Genomic DNA, 25,414 nt, shown 5'->3' with positions numbered 1-25,414 from the left:
TAATGTCATTACTTGAAGGCTAGTTATAATTAGTAATGCTAAACTATTGTAATGTTGGAATGTATTTTCTATTTTGGCCAGGTTACAGTATTTACACTAAGATTATTTTATAAATATTATTTGTTATAATTAAACAGATGTAGAATATTTAGGTTGTTATATGATAGGTGTTATTTTATTCTGAATATACCACAGCAAAACTTATTTGGTGGTTTGCGCAATATTATGCTGATGTTGCTTTAATTGGAAGAGATACGCACTGTGACGTTGCTGCTCATTGAGTTCTGTGTATTTTAATTCAGTAAACAAAAGAAAAAACTTGTGCCTAAGGAAATAGGGTAAAGAGGGAAGAAATCTCATCTTGGACATTGTTTGAACACTTTGTGAACCTGGCTAAACTTTACCGGCTTACACTGTTATGCTGTCTGTGTGCACTTTCATTTGCTTTTTACTCTTGGTAAGGGACCAGTGTTTGGGTAATCCAATACACAAAACGATTACACCCTGTGTATTCAAATAGGAAACTATTCAAAATTTCCACCCCTAATCCTAGTTATAAACACTATTAAAACAATATTCATAATAGAAAATAATAGCAATCCTATATAGAGTGTTGTCACTTGTGTAGCCTCTCCCATATCGGCTCCAATCTTGCTGAGTGATACCAGCGAGTCCTGGAAAGATTGTGAATGGCATTTTTGACCTGAACGCATCGGATCCCAAATAAAGTTAGACAGTTCGATTGCGTATCTGGGTATCCATTGGGACATCTTACTGTGAGACTGGATATGATGTAAACGAAATGATGAATTCACAACAAATAAAGCTGCTATTTTATCTGCAAGTCTGGGAAACTGTCATAATGAAGCCTCCACTCTAAATGTTTGTCTTCATTTTTTTTGTTCATAGTTACATTCTTTATGATTTATTGATTTCAGTACTTTCCTTTTGGCTTATTGGTTGCTTAATTGTAGAAAACCCGATCTGTAAAAGATTTGCTGCGGGAACAAGTACCAACACAGCACTTCGGTACGTAGTCTCAGATTCTGACTGTACAACAAATATGACGCATGGCGGGAAAGTTAGGATTAGTTTGTAGTTATGTTTTTAAAAAATAATTTGTAAATTAATTTTCAGCTTTTTGACACACTGTCCCATTTTCCTGGATTCATAAAACGGAAGCCACATGCACTATATATATATATATATATATATATATATATATATATATATATATATATATATATATATATATATACTTAGTTAAATATAACCGGCCCAGTCGGGCCTGTGGCGCTTCATAACTACCAGCCAAACTGCACTCTACTGGCCCTGGGCCATGGTTAATGTCGAACACTGAATGTAACTACCTAAATAAACGAAGTCTTGCAATTAAACTGGCTCCACCATTGTGACAGAGAGTAAATGTAGTCACGCTCACTGGTGTCAGAGACAGTACAGTTTGAGGCTGAAGAGTCAGTGAGGATGCCCTTTGGGAGTGCGTTTGTGTTACTCAGAGGAGATGAAAAAGCAAATTGACAACAGTTAGTTTTTCTGCGTCCAGCAGAATCTTAGCAAACTGGCTTGTTGACCCAATATCCTTAGTACTGCTTTCCTAAATATACGCTAATTTATTCATACACAATAATTAACAAAATATGTGTACATAATCTATTCCTGGAGTTAAGAAAATATATGTGGGTGTCTTCTTTTTGTGTCCTCTTTCTTAGGCAATGGTCCCTTTAGAGCGGTTTGAAAATGTGTGCCAAGAACTGAACAATGCCCTACTAAGAGAGCAGCAGGCCCAAATGCTGCTCCATGAACAGGCACAGCAGCTGCAAGAGCTGGGTCTCAGGCTGGAGCAGCATTCTGGCGAGGAAGCTGAGAAGGACCAGACTCTTACTGAGGCTGTGAAGGTAGGCATTGCTTCCAAATGTACTAACCCTGACTCCTACCCATATATTCCTGTAATTGGATTGTTATTATGTTAATGATTTAAACCAGGGACACGCAAGTCGCGGATCACAGGCTGCATGTGGCCTAGTGTATTAATTCAATTTTGCTTATGAATATATTGTAAATATTTTTTTAAACTTTGAATTACGTTTTCTCATTTTGGGGGAAACAAAAACAGCAAACTGTTTTAATTTGTACTACAGAGGGTAATTGCTTCTCATCAACTTAAGTAATTTCATTAGTCTTCCTCTCTTTTCTCAAATGCACAAACCCGCTGCATTGAAAGAACCCATTCCCTACATAGGAGACACAGGAGGAGATGTCACTGCCCTGTGCCTTTGTTACATTGCTGCCTGCTACAACTGAACAACTCGTTGGCTAAAATAAAAAACTATTCAGCCATTACATATTTAATTTGCTTTGTATTATTATGCTCTACGTGGTAACAGTACGATATTAACCCTTTGCGGTTCATTTATTCAGCGCCTCTCAGGCCCGTTCGGTCCAATTGATTTTCACAGACGCTGTTTATTTTACATGCGCTGTTTAAAAGTTTTTTTTTTCACAGTAAAACAGGTTTTAAAAGGCACTGCATATCAACAGGACACTCAGTACTGCATTTCGAGCCCCGTCCCTCCCTTTGTTTGCTGTATTTATCACATACATCTTCATAGTCGTTCATACTGGTAAATCATCTCCTGATCGCTCGTTTTATCACCAAACTCCTCAAGAATGCGATCCAATCATTATATTATTGCTATAACATCTCAAAAAGCTCTGCAAATGTCTGGATATTCTTTGAGTGCTGGATCCAGAAGCAGATATGTCCGTGTTATTTCTGTGGTGCAGGGGCTATGTGTATTGCTCAGATCTGCCCCTTTTTTTCGTCTTCTCTCGGATCCTATTGGTCTCACTGAAAGGTTTTCTCGACTTTTAACGGAGGTAAAATGGCTAGAGACCTGTGCTTGACGTCTTTTTGATGATGTCGTACCTGGTCCGACATAGGACCGCAAAGGGTAAATGCTCTGTTATATATATATATATATAGATATTAAACTCGGCTTATTCTTTAGTAATGAGCGGCCCGCTTTTACATGACATTTGATCAAAGATGTTATGCCCCTTACATTTTTACAGGCATTCTTTGTTATGGTTCACAAAACAACTTTTCCTAGCTTACCATTTTATCAATGCACTTAGTTCTAGTAAGTCTAAAACTTTAAAAACAGATCCTTATATAATACATTTGCAGAGTTCCGGGTTTTTTTAATTCTTGACTTCTGTGCCTTTTTTGTGCAAACTCCAAGCATCCCATTTGCACTCTTAGATAATTATTAATATTTTTGTCTTGCCTGCAATCATTTCAGTTTAAAGCAAGGGCAGTAAATGTGTTAGATTCAGCTAAGAAATGAGTAACAAGGTGCCCTGCTGAGAATAATATAGAGATTTAACAGAGCTCTGTGGGGCACCCTCTTTGATTCCCAAGCAACATGGCTTCCTGTGACAACGCGTTGTGGGGGTTTCTGTGAAGATAATCTCTAATAAGGGATGAGACATTTTGAAGAACTGAATTGTAAGGGATAGGTTGATCTGTCATTAAACCTTTTATAGAAGAGATACCATGTGATAAAGATGTGTCCTCCTTTTCCATCTTTCATGTTGGTAAAGAGCAGTTTAACTGTCAGTTGTGTACTTCACACCTTTTTCAAGTTGAAAGGGAGCCAGTCATTTGATTGCAAAAATAAGTGACCTATCAGTGTTAGTCATGTTATATTCTTGCCCTGCTTAATTTATATAAGTACTTAAACAGTGGAGATGCAACTGTGCTGGTCATAGGTGCAGTAGCACAAAGTAAGTAGTAAGTTAATTAATTAATTTAATTGATCTCTGTATGGAAACACACTGCATCACAAGGCTGATTTCATACCCCTACTCCCTTTCTACTTAGTTTACTTGGTGTCTCAGAAAACGTTGACATCATCTTCATCTGGTAAGTGTACAGTAAGCCCTGTGAACTAATCTGCTTTCTAAATCAAATAGATTTTCCAAACAGTGTCAGAAAATACGATTTCAGTGTTTCTAATTTTATATATTACACATATGTTTAAAAAAAAAAAGCATGTTATCACAGTGTCTTGAAATACTTGGTTTTGATTTTTAGTGGTGCGGTCTTGAAATTTTGATTACTAAACACCCACCCCCAACCCCCGCCCTCATGGAGGCAGAAAATGAGGTAGATATAAGGAGGAGTTCAGAAGAAAAAATACAGTGCTCACAGTTACTGACTTAACTGGTTTGTGGTAACTGTTCTAAAACAAAATTTAACTTATTTTGGACTTAGTTGGATTAAAAACCATGAATCAGTCTCCAGTATACGCCTGCTGTGTAACAGCTTGCAAATTTAGAACATTTTCATTCATAACTAACACACCCAATCATAGGATTGTGGCAAAGTGGTAATTAGTGTGCAGGTGGAGTAATTCAATGATACAAACAGACAACACACAATGGGTGAAATGGGTTGTTTTATTTTTATAATCCAGTGGTCTTATGACCACGCAGCAAATAATAAAGAGCTTGCAATCCACAGCAATGTGTATTGCACAGTAATGATAAAGGGTTGCAGTCCCATAAATAATAAGCACAGTACTAAACACAATTAGACACAAACACGGTCACAAGTCCGAAGTGAGTGCTCTAGTGCTTGTGGTGAAGTACAGCTTATTAGTGCAACAATGATGAACAAGTAGTGCAGTGTTGTTCAGGTTTAGTGCTGGCTGTGTGCGACAGCTCCAGTTCATGTTAGACATCTAGTCTAGTGAACAATGAACAGTAACATAGTTTTAGACAGACAGACAAAACAAACAAAACAATCATGGTACACTAGAACAATACACAGGTCTTTTTGGTTTCAGTGTAACCATAAATAAAGGAATAGATCACCTCACTACGTCCCTTTTATATACCGTCAACCGTGACCCCTTGGTTAACGAGTGTTGCCGCTCCTCCAATCCGCAGATGCCACTCCACTTACCTTCTGGGTCACGGATTTAGTGTACCATAGCTCCACCCCCTTTCTAGATAGCCGACTTCTACTGAACCCTGGGAATGAATTGTCGGGCCACACAGCACCCTTGCAGGTTGGGAAGGAGATCTAACATCAAGAATCATTCGGTCTCTGTCACAAGGTTATATAGAAATATGAAATTAGTAAAATTCTTTGATAAATGTTTTGACTGGTCTGTATCCTCGATTTTTTGCTTCTTTTCAAAAAATTTGAAAATGTGTGTATTTTTGCCCTTCAAAATAATAAGCACTGATAGACAGTAAATGCTTAGATGAGCAAGCTGTCAACTCTGAAATTTTCATAAGGTTGTATCAAATTATGAGGACCTAAGGTGCAGCTTGAGGGATACATTTTGGATTAAGGGAAATAATTTGAAGGCTGTGCTGTTCAGATAACTGCACCTACAGTGACCTTTCTCAGACACACAATTACAGAGCTGTATGTTTTTCCTTTAATTTCATCAGGGGTTTAATTAGTATACAAATAAAACTTCCCTTATCTTCCTTTCCACCTAATTGGCCTGTCTTTTCTTATGCCTAAAGTGTGTGAAAGTGGGCTGTAATTAGGGTGACCATGTTCACCTTTCTCTCTCAAATGTACTATCGCCTGAAGGTCTCAAGGCCTAGAAACGGTACTTTGGATTATTGCTTTGCAATCATTCCAGCTATCCCATCGGCTTTCTCACGAACAGAAGGGCTTTGGGTGCTGCAAGTTCCCACTGCATAGCAGGATCTTCATTCTTTTCCCCACTAAATGTTTATTGATTATCTCACAGCTCCACACTCAGCCTCCAACAGTTTAATATCAGGTGACAGTCTAGAGAGTTCTCCAAGTAATTAGAGTTGAGCATTGGGGGAACAATTAGGAGCATAGTTATTAAACTTGATTTATCCTATTCTCTCCTGAACCATTTCCTGGGTATCGGGCCATCACGCTTCCACAAGCAACCCTTGTTAAGAAATTAGCGGCTAACCTGCAACTTACCATTGCCGCTTTGCTGCCTTGAGGCGCACCTTCTCCCTCCCTCACTCTCTTGCTTGCTCGCAGTCACAGGACTCGCAGCAAATATTGTGGCCTATGAAGTTTGTCTGGTGGTTGGTTCAATTAAACAAACAAAAGTGTGAGCCGATTTAAAATAAACCCACTTCTGTTTAGAATCACCAGTATTTGTAAGGTTATTTTTCAGTTTTGAAGTCTAATTAGGAGGAAAATATTGGGCCGGTAGAAAATGAAAACATTGATTTCTCTTAATTGCAGGCTTTTGTGGGTAATTGAGTTTTGTGTCTAACCTACACGTACAATTATTCAAATTGCTTTTAAACAAACAGGTTCAAAGAAATATAACAGCTGTATAGCTTGTTTCCTATAACATAGAAAAGTTGCATCTTCCTGTTTAGTCAGCTTCAGTTATGAGGGCTTGTAGATTTGTGATATGAATCGGTGCTGTCCATTGGATTTGTAATACAGCAGAGATAGTTAACTGAATATATAAAGTACATTTAAAGTACATTTATTTTTCATCAGATTACACCAACCTTTACACTGCGTCTAAAAGTTGGAAACTGATTTGATCTATTTTTTGAAAAAAAAAATGTTTACAATTTGATCACTGGAGTTTTAAATTTGTATGGTGATTGCAGTTTAATCTCCATGATTTGTATTCCTTAATGTTTATTATTACAAGTATGCAAAAGTGAAACTTAGTTATTGCAAAAAAAGGCTACAGACAGATTAAAATTTAGTGCACCGGCTAACCAACACATCTTTTAATAAATAAATAAATAAATAAATTATTATTGCTATTGATATTTTCAGTACAGGCAGGTATGTTGATGAAAATGGATAAATCATCTAGTTGCCGTTGTAGTTCCGTATTCTGCCCCTTGCTGAATTGTGCACTACTTTGAGATATGCGCATGTGTGAGTGTTTCGTTGAAGTTTGTCTGTGTGATTTACTAAATCTGTTAATTTATTAATCGCCGCTATATACTGTGAACTTCCGGTATTACAAATTCAATGTACATTTTAGACAGCAAAACAGTATAAAAACATCAAAACACAAACTAGCTCATGAACAGCCATTTCCTCAGATTACGTTTCTTTTAAAATGGACCAGATGACATGTTTATTTTAATATTTTACACTAAGTCGTGTAATACGAATTAATTAGTAATAAGACATAGTTAAGTAATCATCTGTTTAATCTGTATAATGTATTCACCGCAGTGGTTTGCTGTAATACACATTACAGCAAACATACTTTCGGTAATACACATTAAATGTACATTTTAGACCTCATGTACTGTATCTATACATATACATTAGAAACTAGTTAAATTATTAAACCTTGTGGACATCCAAAAAAAACTTAATATTTTTCTATATCATTCATTTTTGTACACCGCAGTTATAGGGATGTGATGGTGTAAAATTTTGACGGTATGGTAACTGTAAAAAATATACCACGGTTATCGTCATACCACGGTATAATGTAATTGTTCTGTAATCCGTTTTTAAATGGTTATTTAAAGAAATACACTGTGGTCACGTCATTTTTTAACAAAAAAAAAAATAACTTTACTTTTAAGATTTAAAACAAATCTTAATGTTAAATTGCTGTAGTTAAATTTCTGCTAATATTACAGCAGAATATCTGTATTTAATTATACCACACTAATGAACTGGCCTGGCTTTGAACTCTCCATTTGCAAATGAAAAAGGTGCTATACATTGTACAACAAATCAAGTTACAAAGGCAGGGGGTTGTTTTAATTAATGTGCACACACTTAACATACATAATGGAATATTGACCATGTAAGTACAATTTAAAATATGTTCATATATTTACAGCAAGTTATTTTAAGTTCACTAGTCAGTGTACTGTTAACACAACTGCATACTTATTTTATTAAAGTATCTGAGTTAAACGCAACAGCAAGGCAGACATGTTGCAGATATAACCAATTAGGTTGGTGAGTTTATCCTAGTGTGGGTGCTAACCTCCGGTATGGACTGTTACATTTTGCTATCTTTTCCTTCTAGAAAGAGATGGGGCTTCTTGAAGGTTTCTCAGAAGAAAAAAATATATATTTCAGTTGATGCTTAATAAAGGTGCATCGTCTTTTGTTGAGGGCTCCAAATAACTTTCACTACAAAAAATATTGCAGATGGAATCGAAAGTGGTATACCTAATATTGTCTGAGAGTTTGAGAGGCTAATAACTCTCAAGCGCTGTAGGCAGTTTTTCACCCACCAGTGGTGTAATATTCTATGTACAGTATTCTGTATATATATGTTTTGTGATGTTGCCAGACTTTCTTTTTTCTTTGTATAACTTCCAACATATTAGAGACCCAAAGTTCAATGGAGTTAATGAACAATACAGGATTTAAAAGCAGGTGCAGAATTTCTTCACCATCTTTATGCTTTGTTCATTATTTGCCATGCAGCTATTCCAGCAAGTATTTCTCCTGAAAGACTCCTCAAGGTTTTTAAGAAGTGAAGTGGGGAAGCATATTAAGATTGTGATGTGCATTGAAGTTCTTAGGTGAAGCATTGTGCACTGAAGCCTGTGTCAATATACTGTAAATACTGATATACTATACTAATATCCTATTGTATAATTTACTAATATGGTTCCTTGCCTCACTTCAGAAAAAGCCTTAAGGAGTCTTTGGGGGGGTTGGAGGGGAGTGGTGCTCGGGCACCAGCATCACTGTCGAGCCTTCCCGAGTTGTTGTGCGTCCATGTAAAGTGTCCCCACCCAACCCATTCCAGATGGTTGCCACTTTCTGGGTCAAGTAACACTTGAAGGAGCTGACATATTGGAGCCTTCTAAGCAGCAATATGACGTCAAATTGTTGATTTCCCTGATAGGCCATTTTGAATCCATTTTAAAAGCAAGTATATAAGACAAGATTTTTTTTCGTTGCTTAAAATGACGACAGATAAACTGCAACTTTAACAAACTGTGCCCACAACTACTGAACTAAAACATCTTAGTTTAAAAAAATAATGATAATTTAAACCACTGTACTTGCCAAAGATGAATGAAAATGTCATCTGTTATTGGAGAGCAGAGGTTCTCAAACTTCGCTGCACTGTGACCCCCTAGTTCTAGCAATAAAAATGACTATGCAATATTTGTTACAGCCAACAGTAAAAATAAATAAATAAATAAATAAAAATTAAATTACAAATGCTTCAAGGCAGCTTCTGATTTTGCCAATGAGACAAAAGACAAATATCTCGCCCTTGGAGTGATATGTTAAAAATATTTAAGTGATCAAAAATATCTGCCAGGAAACCATGCAAAGCAAGCCATTTAGCACAAGCTTTTTATGTTCTTTTTTTTTTTTACTGCTGTTTGGGTCACTGTTGTCGCTTCTTCACATTTCCAACACATTTCTGCAGAAAACTGTCAATTTTGTATATTTGTATAACTTTTTGAACTCCCTTCACAACAGAAGTGACAGACTATAGAAGTGCATCCCGCTTAGGCTGCCCCAGTTTATCCGAGTAGTTACGGAAATTGCTGACATACACTTGAGTCTGCTGTAATAAAGCGCAAAGGAAAGAGAGATTTCAAACTTCATACACTGTAACACCCAATGAATCACATTGGTAATTTGCTCAAGAAGTCATTTTCTTCTATGTCGGTTGAAGAGAAGTTGGAGATTAAAAGGCTGGGGGGCTCATCAACTGCCTGGCATTAAAATGAAGCAAAGTGACTTGGAAACAGAACCAAAGCTTCTGTACTTCATGGTTTGACAGGAAGGCTTCTTACGGTGAGTGAAGAGAAACAAACTGTGTTCTGTTTCCCATGCGTTTTATTTGGAGGGGATGCAGCATGGACCAAAAACGGAATCAAAGATTTAAAACACCTGTAAGAAACAGGAGTAGTTTTATGTACGCATGCGGAATTGTGTTAAACTGAAAATGATGGGAAGCGTTAATATATCCGCTCAGGTTGATGAAGATTACCGTATTTCAGTTCTTAGGCATAATGAGCTTGTGTTTAAGGATAGGCATGTTCTGTCTTGGATAATTGATTGCATCAAGTTTTGTGGAAGTCATGATTTACCTCTCCAGAGGTCATGATGAGACAAAGTCTTCTTTGAATCGAGGAGTATTTCTGGATTTAGTTGCTCAGTTCTCTGTATTAGACAGTCAGTTAGCTGAACCTTGCATATGCAAAGGTGTCTTAAAATACATCAAAGACCATTCCGAATTAACTTCTGGATTGCATGCTCACCGTGTACAAAAATAAAATAGCAACTGAAGTCAGTACAAGCAGATGAAACTACAGATGTGTTTTGTAAAACGATATATAACTGGGGCCTCTGTAGTGGAGAGATTCCATAGATTTTTTGACATTTGGGACCAAACTACTCATGGATTGTCTACTCTTTTGAAATGGGAATTACAGACCTACAATTTAAAAGAGAAACTTGTCGCTCAGACATACGACAGTGCAGTTGTAATGAGTGGTGCTTTGAATGGAGTGCAAGCAAAACTCAAAGAAAATTATCTGCATGCACACTTTGTACACTGCTATGCCCATCAGCTGAATATTATTATGCAACAAGTCTGCTCAGTTGTCAAACCTGTCCAAGTTTTTTTTTTTTTTTTTTTTGCAAATCTTTTCTCATTTTCAAGATTTTTCACAAAATCTGCAAAACGAACAGCTATTCTTGACGACCTGTGTAGCAGTCGAATTCCAAGTTCTGGTTCAACTCAGTGGAACTTTAAAAGCAGAACAGTAAACATGGTTTATGAAAATCAAAATGCTCCACTGGAAGGCCTTGAGAAAATCCAGAGCGAGGACGGCTGGGATGATGGATCAGTTCACCAATCATTTGGGCTGGCAAAGCTTTTGAAGATGAAGATTTCCTTTTCTTTTTTAACTCTTTTCACTCTACAATGCTTCATGTTGAAGTTCCTTACAACATTTTATAGAAACGGAGTTCAAATGCAGTAGCAGTGAAACACTCACTGGACAATTTCACAAAGTCTATGACAGAAATAAAAGAAAACCTTTCAGCTGGAGAATCCAAAACTGAAACTGGACCACGAGCCGCTACTGCATAGCTTACATAATAAGATAGGTAGCCTACATAATAAGGCTGTCAACTCCAGGAGTTCTAATGTTATGTATAGGGCTGTAAATGGCTACTACTGATGATGATGATCATGATGATAATAATAAATCTGTCTCTGTAGTTACAGTAACCAGTTACGGTACAGAGTGCTTTGTGCTGTGTAGGCTTCTATGTACCTCAATAGTACCCTTCTGTTTAATTTTTTTTTTCTATCCATAATAATAGATGTTTTAATGCTTTTATATTGGAAATTGGCAGAGCAGGGGCTTTAAATTGTGCCAAAAGTTTTCAGCCACATGTTTTCTATTGAAATGACTATATTCACTACCACTACAGGTACCCTTTTAAAGAGCAAGTTGGCATAGGGATGAAAATAGTTATCTTAACTAATATATTCTTTGTTGTTTAGATATCTTGTAGAACATTTGTTCCATGTAGCATTTATTACTGTTGTATGTCTTAGAGGCAGGGGACAGGTTAATGTTTACTATCAGGTGTACCTGATTTTCTGGAAAGTTAGATATGATTGTGAGAGCTCTGTTGAGGACACACAGGTCTTTAACTTGGATGTGATGACTAAAGCTGAAAATCATACAAAGTGAATCAAAGCAATAACAACACATGAATTTAACTATTTCATGTTCTTATCAAGTTTCTCTATTCAGTACACCCTGCAAAGCTGTGAGCAGAAGTGCTGGCATCACGCATGAATGTAGCAAGTAGCATTGTCCCTCATAAGCACAAAATTCATAAACATTTTTTTTTAGGTTTTTTTTGGTACTACATCTCTATTTGTAATGTGTTGGGTTTTTTGTGCTTGTGCTCTTGAGTAATATAAATGCACAGGAGTCAGGTGAACACTCATGAACAAAATATCCTGAGCTGTTGGGAGTTTATTTTTCTTCACACTATACATTTTTTACAGCCTAAGAAAGCTCAGTGGGAGTGTAAGCATTTGTTTGATCTTATACTGAAATATAGCGAACGGGTGTACACTGATGGTGATGACGTTTGGTAAGCTGTCTTGTTATCGCATTTGGTTTGCTGCTGATGCACAATAATGAATGCAATTTTTTTTCTTATCAAGAGTTTGAGAGGTTTCTACTACATACATGTTTTTGCTGTGGAGAATTAAAACAAATCAACATAATTTTGCAGATTATTTAGTTTTGTGAGGCACGCTTTTTGATCTTTAATCTTGCCGAGTGCTCACATATGACAACTCAAGCCCAGTCCAAGTCTTTGTTCGCCTTTTATTTGTTGTTGCATTGCCAATGGCATGAATAGAAGTTATGAATTAGGACTGACAAGTATTGCTGTTTTTCTGTTTTGCTTCCAGAGTCTCTCCGAGGCAAAGATGGAGCTGAGAAGAAAAGATCAATCTCTGCGTCAGCTCGGCAAACATCTTTCCCAGCTGGAGCTGGACAAGCGTCGACTGGAGGAGAGCATCCGTGATGCAGAGAGCGCCCTCTGCATGGCAGCCAAGTGAGCAACAGAGCCTGGGGAGATCTCTTAAGAGACACAAGATCAATTCTTTCTATATTTGTACAGAGCTTTGCTCAGCCCAAGATAATAAGAAAAAAGTTCAGAAAACCAGAAGCTGCCTGTCTTTTGAAATGTACTTCTACAATCTGGCACAATCACGCACAACAAACACACACACACACACACACACAAAGATGTACCCAAACTAGTTACATGTTACAATAACCTTCATACATGGATTTCAAGAAAGTCGAATTAAATAAATTGTTACAATGAAGAACAAATAGCGAACAGAAGAACCAAATTGAGGTCTTGTGACTTCAATGTTTCTTTGGTTTCTAGACAGAACACTGTTTTTAGAAACTTTTTTTGCAGTATGTGATTTTGACAATTAGGTTTCATTGCGCAGGTTAGGTTTCGTTGTGCAGTAAATATCAATGCCAAAAACCACTCTTTTTGAGAGACTACTTTCTACACATGGTACACACATTTGTTTTCTAGGATTCTTTCAGTCAGGTTCCATAACTAGCTGTCACGTACAAATTTACTGCTATTGTTTGAACCACTGGCCATATCAACAATACAGATCTTATTCCTAACGCATTTTGTATATAAAAATATATGTTAGCACTATTCAAGACTAATTTAAGATCAAAGTGTAATGTGTGTCTGTTCACTTCATATAACAAATGTTATTTTTTTTATTGCTTATAGGAGTAAAGATTTCATTGCTGGCTACATGAATTCAGTAGAAGTCAGTGTTAAGGAGGTAAGCTGTTTTTTTGTTGTTGTTTTTTTTCAATACCTTGTTAGAATGTTGAAAGCTACAGTAAATTTGTTAACCAGATAAAAACATGAGAATTTGTGAATAGGCAGCAGACTTAAATGTAGCAGAAGGAGGGAATACACTTAACTTGGATTAGTTGTCATATGGCTCTGATACTGATGTAGTTTGCAGTTGTTTTTGGCATAGAATACAGTAGACATCTAAAAACATTCATCTCAAATGAATTTATAAGGAACAGTTAATTTTTGTATAATATCTTATTTCTTTCTTATAGCTCTGGAAACACTATTAGGCAGAACAGCAAATCTGTTCTTAAAATTGTTATGATTACATTTTGATATGTACAGTATTTGATCTAATATATATAGCTGGTGTTCAAATGCAAGAACTGCCCCAATTCCTTACATTATTTTCTCTCATCAATATACTTGATAAAAAGGGTTTAATAAGACTAGTGCTGACACTGCTGGCTGGTAATAGTGGTGCTGCCAGTGCTGGGACTGGTGCTGACACTGGTACTACTGGTGCTGACAGTGCTAGGACTTGTGCTTACACTGGTAATACTGGTGCTACCAGTGCTAGGACTGGTGCTGACACTGGTAAGATTGCTGTTACTAGTGCTGAGACTGGTAGGACTGCTGCGACTGTAATGCCACGAATAAAAACACACATTTAGAAGACTTTAAATATAGAATATGTTTTGTTGCAGAATAACATGAAAAAAAACACAACTTTTCAATGCTGTCAGAGAATTTGTTGTTTTACACTTTGGGCGGGGCAAAAAACAAGCAAGGCTTTTTTTTGTTTGTTTGTTTGTTTGACAACCAAATCAATGCACTTATCATATATAATCACAGGCAATGTTTCTTTACATTTACGTAAATATCACATTCATGCTGAAACGCAGTTGCAGTTTACTTCAGTATCCAGTGCGTTGTTACTACTGAACAAGAACAAAAAGAAAAAAAAGTTTGGCAATGGCCATCCAGATAACAAAGACTAACTTGGAGATAAACTAATATGAATACAGTTTTTTGGTTTTTGTTATTACTACACAGAAGTAATTGTAATGTTTTAAGTGAAATGTTAAGTTTCTTTATGTTGTCGATTTGATGGCACTGGTGAGCTTGTAACTTCCTTAGAATCTGAAAGTGTACCAATAAATACTTCCTGTGCTAACTGTTATTCAATAGTACTGTTTGTGTATCTTATAATGTGACACATGGGGAGAGGGGAGTTCAATTTTAGCCTAATTGTGGAATAACGCTGATTTTTTTTCTTTTTCATTGCGGAAAATTAGGATCCCTGTTCATAAACCACAGTATTAACCCAGATATACCTGCATTTTTTTTTTCTCTTAGTGTCACAATTTCTTATGACGATGACAGTAAATAATGATTTCAAACATCATGTAATGGGCCAGTAAAAACAAGAAACTACTAAAATGTAATTTGAAGCTATTTAGTCTTTATAAAAAATAAATAAAAGAAACAGCTGCTGAAAACAACAAATCATTTGATTACCTCCAGCCAACTACTGTGGGTGTTTATTTGTACATACAGAAATTTTGTTTCCTGTTGAGTTGCCTTTTGGTGTCATCTATCAAAGTGCTGTCTAACTTGTAGTCTGTTAATGTCAGCTGTCCCAACTGTCCTCCTATTCATGCTTCTCAGCTGACTGCTTCCTGTGCAGGTTGGAAGTGATACACATGAAATGTTAGAACCAGAACTAGGTAAACATTTTAACTCAAGATCCCACCACATTACGATGTTGTCTGTTTGTATTCATCTGGTTTCTTTTAGACCAGCATCATTCCTGGGGTTTCCATGCAAGTTTTTTTTTTTTTAATTCGAGACATTTACGCAAGAAAAATGTCTTGTGTAAAATGCTTTTTTGGGTTTCCATTCGCTCAGTTTATTTTACTCGAATAAACCAGGCTTTTCACCCGACGTCATTCAAATAAATGGGAGAGGTGGGGGTTGATATGTAAATTAGCTATGCGTAAAGTACTCGTGCTGTTTTTGAAGATTACTAGTGAAATTTTGTGAAAATGTGGTTTCCATGCTCAGAGAACTGGTACACGAGTAAATCTAAGCTGCTGTAATAAAGCAAAATACCTCAAGCCTGGTTGGTTAATAATGTGTTTTACTGCTCTTGCCCAAATTGTTTTTCAAATGCCATTAGTGGGGTGTCATGTCGTTAGTAGTGAATGCTGTTTCAACTAATTTATCTTACGACTCATTAATTAAAAATAAACTTGGAAGTATAAAATGAAACTGACCAACAGGTATTGCAGATCACCATGGCTGAAAACCGGCGGAGACGTTATATATATATAATATATATATATATATGTATATAATCTCCCCCTTTCATTCAGGCAATACAGCATATAAGGGATCAGATGATACTACCCTTGCTGAGGTAGCATTCAACACCACATTTGGGCAAGTGAGCACTTGAAAGGGAGGTGGCAGGTACTGATGGAATGGACCGAAGTACATTAATTTGTTCCCAAAATTGATACTGCCTGCTGTATCCTGCACAAAATGAGGTGTTCAGGAATCAGTGGCTGCCTGTGAGACAGACGGGGAAGGTTAGTCTCACGAAAAAAATAGCAGCACTGCCTATCACAACAAGCCCAAAACAAGCGCAACCCATGTTAGAGTGGGTGTTTATGCAAATTATAACCCGCAATTCTCAAAAACAAGTCAAATTACGCTTATTAGAAGCAGACTTGGCAAGTGTGAAGGTTACCTCAGCAACCAGTTTCAGTTGGACAGCAGCGATCTGAGGAGTCTCGTGCTGTCAGAGATTCTCTCCTTTCTTTTAAGTTGTGTTGGATTTACTGTTGTGTTAAATATTAATGATGCAAATAAATAAAACACAATCAATACTTTAATTTGCAGTTTATTTGGTAGTTCTGAGAGGGCATCGAGAACTTGTTGAATTCTTGTTGCGCTGTTTTGGGCGATCGTGCTGGCTCATGACGTCTCACCAACAATATTTACTGATGTGGAGGGCAGACACCCGTTGTCTTTGTGCATAGTTGGTAATAAAAAAGGATGGGAATTAATTCAGTTACATTTAGGCAGCTCACTTGCTCTTCATGTTTATCTTTAGTGTATTTTTTACAGCAAGGGTATTCCCAAACAGCTGTTTTAATACTGTAACAAGGGCATAACACAGTTCATGGTAAGTGGTTTTATACAGAACTATAAACCCACAAGAGATATACAACATGACACAGCAAAAAACAAAATAAAAAAAAAGCCACCCACATTGTCATTAAAGTGAACTACACCACTGCTAACCATAAAATCGCCCATCAGCCACTACTTTCTGGCGTCTTGGAATCCACAGTAACAACTGACCTGCACCCTTGCAATATTTATAGTTCTAAACACACTCGTTAACATTCACATTTGAAATGAGGGTTTCCATGCGAAACCGGGTGTGGCTTTTTGTATGTTTTGTCATTTACACAAGTAGATTTACCCTGTCCCTCTCTTTGGCCTTTTTTTTCCGGCCCCAAACCTGATTTACACAAGTAATTCTCCCAAACGTGCATGCACATCGCCATTTCACTTGTAAACTGACCCGCATGGAAACCCCATGATTGTTATTGTTGTTTGTATTTGGGGCTACTGAATGGTGGTTTCTTATTGTGAATGTTGTAGTCTGGGCTAGTTTTTTTACATCTTTACGCAACAAAAAAAGATATTATTATTATTATTATTATTATTATTATTATTATTATTATTAATAATAATAATAATAATAATAATAATAATAATAATAATAATAATTAATTTTTTTTTTGTTTGTTTATTTCTTGTTGCAAAATATCACAGTACAGAATATCATAATACAAGTAAGAGCATTTATGAAAGTACAATAAGATCAAATTTAAGTAAGAGCAAAATAAAGAATATAGCAAATTATAAGTAAGAGCAGTTTAAACTTACAGTAAATATTTGCTTATATGAGTGAAGTCCAGTAAGAACACATTGTAAGTATGTTAAATGGATGAGAATGATTTCAAATAAGAGCAATTACAAAAACACGTGAGTACGGTTACCTATAAGAGTAAAATCAAATACAAGATACAGTAAGTAGTTCTAGTTAGGAGCAGTAGTTGAATGCGGCAAGGTATGGAGCAGTTCAGTGCAGGTACAAGCTGATGCAAGTACTGGTACAATTGGGTGCCATATAGTCCAGTGTAATAGAGAGTTGTGAGGTTTACAGATTCTGTCTGAACAGGTCTTGAGGAGACGCTGGAAGGTGGTCAGAAACTGAGCAGTCCTGATATCTGTGGGTGGGATGTTCCACCACTGAGGGGCAAGGTTGGAGAAGGAGTAGGCTGTGGAGGCGGGGGAGCGGAGGGGGGGTACAACTAGTCTGCCGGAAGTGGAAGAGCAGAGGGGACGATATCTGTGCAGTTGGCCATAATATTTTACAGACTAAATATTTGTCACTTCAAAAGTGGGGAAAAAAATTAAAGGGTCATCAAATTAGTTTTTGAGCTGCAGAATTATTTAGCTATACTTGCAAGTAATTCTAGAAGTACCCTCCTCATGGGCTTCTGTATTTTAGAAACTAATGGTAACCCTTCACAATTACGGTAGTTACAAACATACAATATGTTGATTAGTTTCTGTTAAGATTCTTTAAAATATTTGTAGCAGGGCGGTAGGAAAGCCCTGCTTAAATATATTTTGTTTGTTTATTTTTAGAACGGGGTCTCCCCCTCCGTCCCTGCGTTATTTATTGTATTTGTTTATTGTGTTTTATTTTGTGTGTTTTGAAAATGTGTGTTACTGTTTTGTAACGTGGATGGGAAACCCCACATTAAAAACCTTGTGTTAATGAGTGGCTGTCGGCTAGTGCGTTGTTAAACTAGCCGACAGTCATGGTATTTAAGCCTGCAGCTGTCCCTGCTCGGGGGTGGGTGTTCGGAGCAGGAACTGGAGAGCGAGAGGAGATATTTAAAATAAATAAGGATCAGTGAAGGCAGTTGCCCTGCCTGACCTTAGGTCTGTTTGTATTTTGTGTTCGAGATTTGTTTTATTTCAAACCTTTTATTTTGCTCTGCGAACAAGTGTTTATTTTTGTTTAAATGTTTTATTTATTTTTGTTTTCTTTAAATAAAACGGCTCACGCGCCACTGCACTATACCATTGTTTTTGTTGTTCCTCCTTCTGGTCTGAGTCACCGCTACGCCATTTCCTGCCACAATATTATTAAAAAGGGAGTAATATGCTAAAACAGCAGTAAAATACTGCCCAATTAAGGATGTCAACTTTCATCTAGGCTACTTGTTTTTGTATTTTATATTTAAAGTAGAACTGTATTTGGTGAGTATACATATGGTTCTCTTATCTCTAGGTTGCTGACATACACCCTATGCCTCTTCCACTGTATAACTGAGCTGCACCAGGGCTTTACCGAGCCCTCACGGTGCGGTTAAGGGACCCTGGGTTGTTTATCCACTGCAGAGCCGAGCCATGCTACTGACGTCACACGCAATGAAAGACAATTGTTATTTGTGTTTTTGAGTGTGTGTGTTAGAATCGAGCATAAACATTTCTTATACACGACTTCAGATCTTCCTGAACACTTCTATCTGCTCACAGAGAAACTAGAGCCTGCACTTCCTCAGCGTCCCATGTTTGCTGTTTTTCTTTGTGGAGCGTACTAACTGATGCAATGTAATAACACAAATCCTTAACCCCGCCCCTAGCTCCGCTCGGTTCGCAGCCGGATTCAGTCTTGTGAGGCTGGAGTTTCATGGTTTGGTTCTCAGCTCGGCTCGACAAATAGCCAGTGGAGAACCACCCGTACCCGTACCATACCGAGCCCTCACTCGTCGGACGTGCCAGTGGGGAAGGGGTACTAGAGACTGAATCTGTATGACTTAAAACTTTCATTTTGGGATACTATGTAAAATGCTCCTCTTCTATACAGCACCTGCAGTTCTATTTTCAAACAAAACTGCAACAATGAAACACATTGCACAAGGAAGCAACAGTAAGTAATGGTTGTGTAATACTGTAATACTACTCAATAGTCAGTATTCATATACATCTTTTTGAAAATTATTCAGCACTGAAAGATTCTGGAATAATGTTTTATTCCTAAAATAACAAAAAAAGAAATGCCCAGGCAATTCACTTCCTAATTATATTGACATTAGGGATGCACCGAATCCAAGTTTTGGGGATTCGGCCGAATACATAATCCATCTCAAAAGATTCTGCCGAATACTGAATCTACAAAAACTGTCAAGAAAACTGAAGGAAACTGTTGAATGAAAAACTGACTGGCAGCTACTAACAAGGGATGCGCACAATCTATAGTTTTGAGCCTTTTAGTTAACAGTATTTTTATTACAGAATAGAACCTCTGTGCTTGCAGCCGTATTCCCGGTACCTTGAGTTAAAAATCTCATAAATGCTTTCTTTTTAAATTCTCAACACAGTTGTATCAAGTCTGCGAGTTCTTACGTGCTCTAAAGAGAGATAGTCCGCTGCCACGTTTGTAAACTACTTTAAATTACTTTACAATTTCAGCTTGAGTGCCTTTAAGTAAGATGACACTGGCTGCAACTCTATTGCCATTTTTTATACACAAATAAGCTTACTTGATTTGAAAAACGTCATGAACGATACAAGCAACTTCTTATATTACTTGGCTTGATTAAATGAGTAGTACACAACAAAATGTGAAAGCTGATTAATTTCCTCAAACAGCGACAACTTTTTTAGTAGCAGCTTCTGTTGCATACACATTGCTGATATATAATGCAGACCGTGGTCAAACCAAGTCCTGTGAATGCCTTTTAATTTGTTTGTTTTTTAAGCCATTTAAATGCAAAAACATAACAAAACATGTATACAGGCTTTTAAAAAAAAAAAAAAAATGTATTACTTGTCCTAATTATTTTTTCTGCACGTACTACTACTTTGTATATGATGTATAATATGTGAATGTAAACATCAAACACTAGTACGTGTAATACTCTGTCAAATAAATGTGTTATGATTTTGAACGTCTGGTTCTTTGGGACGGTATTATTGTCATTGCTTGCGCCCGGCACCTCTTTCTTTACAAATTATGCACTGCTGTATGGAAATATATCACTGAATAAGATTTCCGTTTGAAACTTACACAGTTTACCGCTGGCCCTCTCTCCCCACAACAGAAACATCAAAATACAGAACAGTTTACTTTACCTTTACAAGAAAGGAGAGCTTCATTTTTGCCTAACCCTCTATTTTCTTTAATGACGTTTCAACCTGTGTCACCTGATCTGAGAGCTATGAGGAAAAATGACTGTGAGTGACCTGAATCTCCCTGCAAAATAAAACCCACGTTGATTTAAATGAAGTGTGTGTAAAACATATCCAATAGGCTATGAAATACTAAAATAAATATTTTCATGAAACACAGCAGTTCTCAAATGGTTCAACTTGTATTGGCACGTTACAATAATGTAAAATGTAATTTACTAAAGCATATTGTTCAACAACATCTTGCACAACTGACAGTTGTAAAGTTACAAAAAATATATTTCTGTGCACCGATTATTTTTTATTTTATTTTTTATAACACTTTGCCAGACAAAGTAACAAAGCACAAAAGTCTACAACAGTTTGCTGTTACTATATATTACAGGTTTACTGCGTAACTTTACTCCATGAAAAGTGTGATGTCAATGTGCTGTTGGTATGCTTGGGATGATGGTATACTGGGGGTATGTTTGCATTCAGCAGCTGCATGACATGTTCAGTGCATGTGCCACCAGTAATTTAGGGAGTTGAGAGCTGTGACAGAGTTCATCAAACATGTTCTTATATTTAAATACAACAGAGACGTTCGATACCAGATTTGTGTCTTTTATTTAAAGAACTGTACACATTGAAGGGCTGTATTAAAATGAATGTTCGTCTGGGCCAATGTAGGATTCCGAACACTGCTCAAAAAATAGGTATTCGGGCCGAATCCGAAACCGAATCCTGGATTTGGTGCATCGCTAATTGACATTACTTTTTTATATGTTGACTTATCCAGACACACGTGTGTCACATGAGATTTAGGACAGGTGTTCTTTGTTAGGGCCAGTGTAGACGAAGGTTCTTAGGATTAAAAATAACATGTAATTCTTCCCTAAAGAAGGTGTGTCTGTGGTGATTTCTGAGGTTTATTCTAAAGGTTGTTTGTACTGGGCATACAGGGGTTAGCCATTTGGGTAGCTTTGTCATTAGCTAACTGTGCTGTTATCAGCTAACAATGGCACTCTACCTCCTGAGAGGTTTAAAAACCTTGACAGGCCAAATCTGAACCTTTTATAGATTATCTATGAAGGACACAGGTTTTGCACTGTATTCTCTTACTGTTGTCTGTGCAATCAGCACACAAGTATTGGAGACGAGGTTAAGCTTTTATCACCCTTATCAGTCAATAAAGAAAACGCCCCCCTCCCCAGCCCCTAATTCTCATTTAAGCTTCTGTTTTACAAACAAACTATTAAAAAATGTGGATGTTAGGTACAAGGCATGCTGTCAAGGTGTTCGAAACAATGTGATGTAGAAAATCAAACAGTGGGATGATATTACACATGGAGCTGTCATAGTAGATTAGTTTGATCACCCCCTAAAAACACAAATGTGTGAAATTCAGAAAAAACAAAGCTTTTGTGATACTGCAAAGTTTGCATTTTAATTGAACAAAATACTTTATTTTAATATTTTAATAAACATCACATCATGATAATTTAAGAAATCCTGGAGTCTGTTTGAATAATTAAACAGCAGTGGATCTAAATTCTATTTAAGAAACTTCCTGGTAAAAACAATACAGTAGAAAGAAATCTGCAGAAAGGGCAAGTTTATCAATTTTAGGATAAATATCTTTTGTGGTTTAGATCATTAACGTATCTCAGTTGGAAACATATACTTAGATCAGTTCCTACATTACATTTTTTAACAAGTAACATGGCAAATAACTGCACTAATCAAGTCGGTAGCCCCTTTTGTTACAAAGCAAGGGCAACCCATGGCCTTGGATGAGCCACTAAACTAATCCAGACAGTGCTCCCTTGTGACCAGCTCCGCGTTATACACACTACGCACTTTCTTGCTGTCTCCATTCAGCCATAGATTAAACCGTGCAATCTAAATATGTTTGCCCTCCTGAGCAAACTGCTTTTACATCTAACCAATTACTTCTTAGTTATATAAATGTAACCATATTCAATACCAAAGGAAAAACAAAAAAACAGGAGCCCATCACAGATTTGGTGAAAGAAAAAACTCTTTTAGTCTTTGGACCTAATTTAAATGATGTCATTTTCAGACTGTAATGAGCAGACAAGTCTGCTATACGCTGCCTGACACATTGTTAGCAATGGGTAAAGTTTATTATTATGATAAGCAGAACTGTTTTTGTTTGTTTACTTAAGTTGTATACACAAAAAATGTACTCTGGCTGAAAGGCCTCTCTAGTGAAAATCTTACTGCAGACAGATGGATTATCAACTAAAATCCGTCACCAACACCCCTTTTTGGCATCTAATGTAGTCTTTTTTTGTTTGCATTACTAAAGCATGAATAAAGAGAAATCATTGTGTAACAGAAGCAAGGTTCAGTGCAAGACAAGTTGACTGTACATCTCTTGTAGATAACATAAACGAGAAAACTGGGCAGTACAAAAAAACCCAAAAATAAAGTAGGCAGTAAACATAATAATTGGCCTTTTTGTTTTGTGTTACTCCTAACCAATGAAACCTGAAAGAATTAAGCCAGCCTCAGCAACTTTCAGCACTAGATTTGATTTGGGGCAGGGGAATTGGTGGCACAGTATGTTTGTTAGCATTGATACAAGTCTTTCACCTCTGGCACCTGAATTCCGCTGTATTCACCGGCAGCCCCCTGAAAGGTAATTCCACTTGATAGCCTTTTGGGAGATGAGTTTAAGGCTGTGCAATGTGAAACTCAGAACCTGGTGGACAGGAGTCTGAAGCACACTCTTACCAGCACAACAGATGTCATTGGGCACTTGAATTGACAAGCTTGGCACATTGGGATCAAAAAGAACAGTGAGGGATGCTAATGATAATGAATGTGTGCTGAGGAAAGGCTGACATTAGTGGGGGAGTAAAATAGGAATCCTTGTATTACTACTCCAGTACCCCAGCAATGTACACAAATAATAAGAGAGTATTCTGCTTGAATTATATATATATATATATATATATATATATATATATATATATATATATATATATATATATATACACACACACACACACTGTTGTGCAAAAGTCTTAGACACATTCAGGAATTACAATATATATCGAGTTATGAGCATGAACAATTTACTCTCCACTAGTGTTTTCCACTATTATAACTACTTTGACTATTGCTAATACAGCTTAGTTTGGGTGAGAAGAAATCAAACTTGTCATTTAGCAGTCTTTAATTCACATTGATCAGAAAACCTTTGAAAACTGGGGGGGGGGGGGGGGGGGGAAGCATCTAAAAAAGGAAAAAACTTTTTTTTTTTTAATTAGATTTTTTTTAATTCTTTTAAATGTGTATGTGACATGACGGTCTGTAGATGCCGCAGGCTGATTCTGTGGTAATATTAAAGCAGATTAATTCTCCACTCAGTTATAGTGGAAAAGGTGTTTTTTTTTTTTTTATCAAATTAAAGTAGAGCTTTGCAGAACTACAGAATATTTCAAACTGAACTGTAATGATAAACTAAAGTGCAACAGTAATTACCAAACGTATTATAAATAATCATAATATTCTTTCGCTAGTTAATTCCAGATTTCAATTACTATGAAAGGATTGATTTTAAAAATAAATACATATTTTATTCATACTAAAAACAATGTGCTAGTAGCATTTAGTATTTGTATGAGTTCAGACTTGTATTTATAAGACGATTTAATAAAAATACGAGTAAGCTCTTGGCTTATTGGAATTGTGAGTGCATTTTTTCATCATTTGTGTCCTTTGATCTTTCACTAGAGGAAAAGTTACAACTTTGTTAAACAATATGTCAACCATAGAAACGTACACATTCAAAAAATGTTCAAGCCCAGACGTGCCTTAAAAATTATTAGACTGTTATCCAATATATTCTACTGCAAAAATATTATGGTTGGCTAATGCGCCAAAGATTCCTTTTCAGCTTTTAAGTATTATTTATATAAACTCAGCTAATAGATAGCTCTTCCTGTGGATTATTCTTAGGGTAAATGTTTGATAATTATGATTTCTTTAGAAATCTCACCACAATGAAGTTTCTTGGTGCCTTCTAATATTTAATTTGGCAACCAGGATTCTTTTTTTTTTTTATCGTTTCGCGTTTTGAGTGTTGAATCAATAAAAAACAGACTATTGTGAACTTAACTGTGTGTGAAAGCGATTTTGGTTTTTGAAAGGTGATGTTGCATTGTGCAGTATGTTTCTGATTACAGTAACTGCGTAATACACTCCTCATAACAACCTTTGTTTTTGCTGCTGTTTGTCAATCCTGGCAAACACACATTGCACAGTTACGTCTGAGCTGCAATAATTACATTACCAGGCTATATAGTTTAGTCACAGTCTGTATCACTAATCATTGTTCATAAGGTACAAGTTAGATTTATGTTTGTATCCTTTTCATTTACCTTCTATTGTGTGCACATGATATGCAGTTTTTTTCCATACTACAGGAATACCTTAATATACTAAATCCACACTGAATAATATTTGTTTATGAGTACTGTATTTTGTATGGTTGTTAAAATAATAATAATAATAATAATAATAATAATAATAATAATAATAATAATAATAATAATAATAATAATAATAATAATTTCAAAAAATATGATCAGTCTGTTTATTTCCAAGGATTTTGACAAGTAATCGGTATAGGTAATATATTCCTGATTACCTGTGAATGCTTGTCGTCTTTTAACTTACTGCCAGTTAGTGTTTTTGTTGGAGATACATTTT

General features: G+C 36.3%; 1 protein-coding gene across 1 annotated transcript in view; it reads left to right on the top strand.

The window, feature by feature from the left end:
* Positions 1 to 25,414, top strand: part of LOC121325055 (coiled-coil domain-containing protein 171-like) — an 85,729-nt gene that overhangs the window by 24,683 nt on the left and 35,632 nt on the right. Inside the window, exons 8-10 of the mRNA XM_041267385.1 lie at positions 1,731 to 1,916; positions 12,465 to 12,610; positions 13,325 to 13,379. Coding sequence (XP_041123319.1) covers positions 1,731 to 1,916; positions 12,465 to 12,610; positions 13,325 to 13,379 — 387 coding nt within the window. The remainder of the gene's footprint in view (positions 1 to 1,730; positions 1,917 to 12,464; positions 12,611 to 13,324; positions 13,380 to 25,414) is intronic.

Source organism: Polyodon spathula, chromosome 1, assembly GCF_017654505.1.
Source record: "Polyodon spathula isolate WHYD16114869_AA chromosome 1, ASM1765450v1, whole genome shotgun sequence".
Taxonomy (NCBI): domain Eukaryota; kingdom Metazoa; phylum Chordata; class Actinopteri; order Acipenseriformes; family Polyodontidae; genus Polyodon; species Polyodon spathula.
Note: the sequence above shows the minus strand (reverse complement) of the source record. Positions and strands in the feature narration are given on the sequence as shown.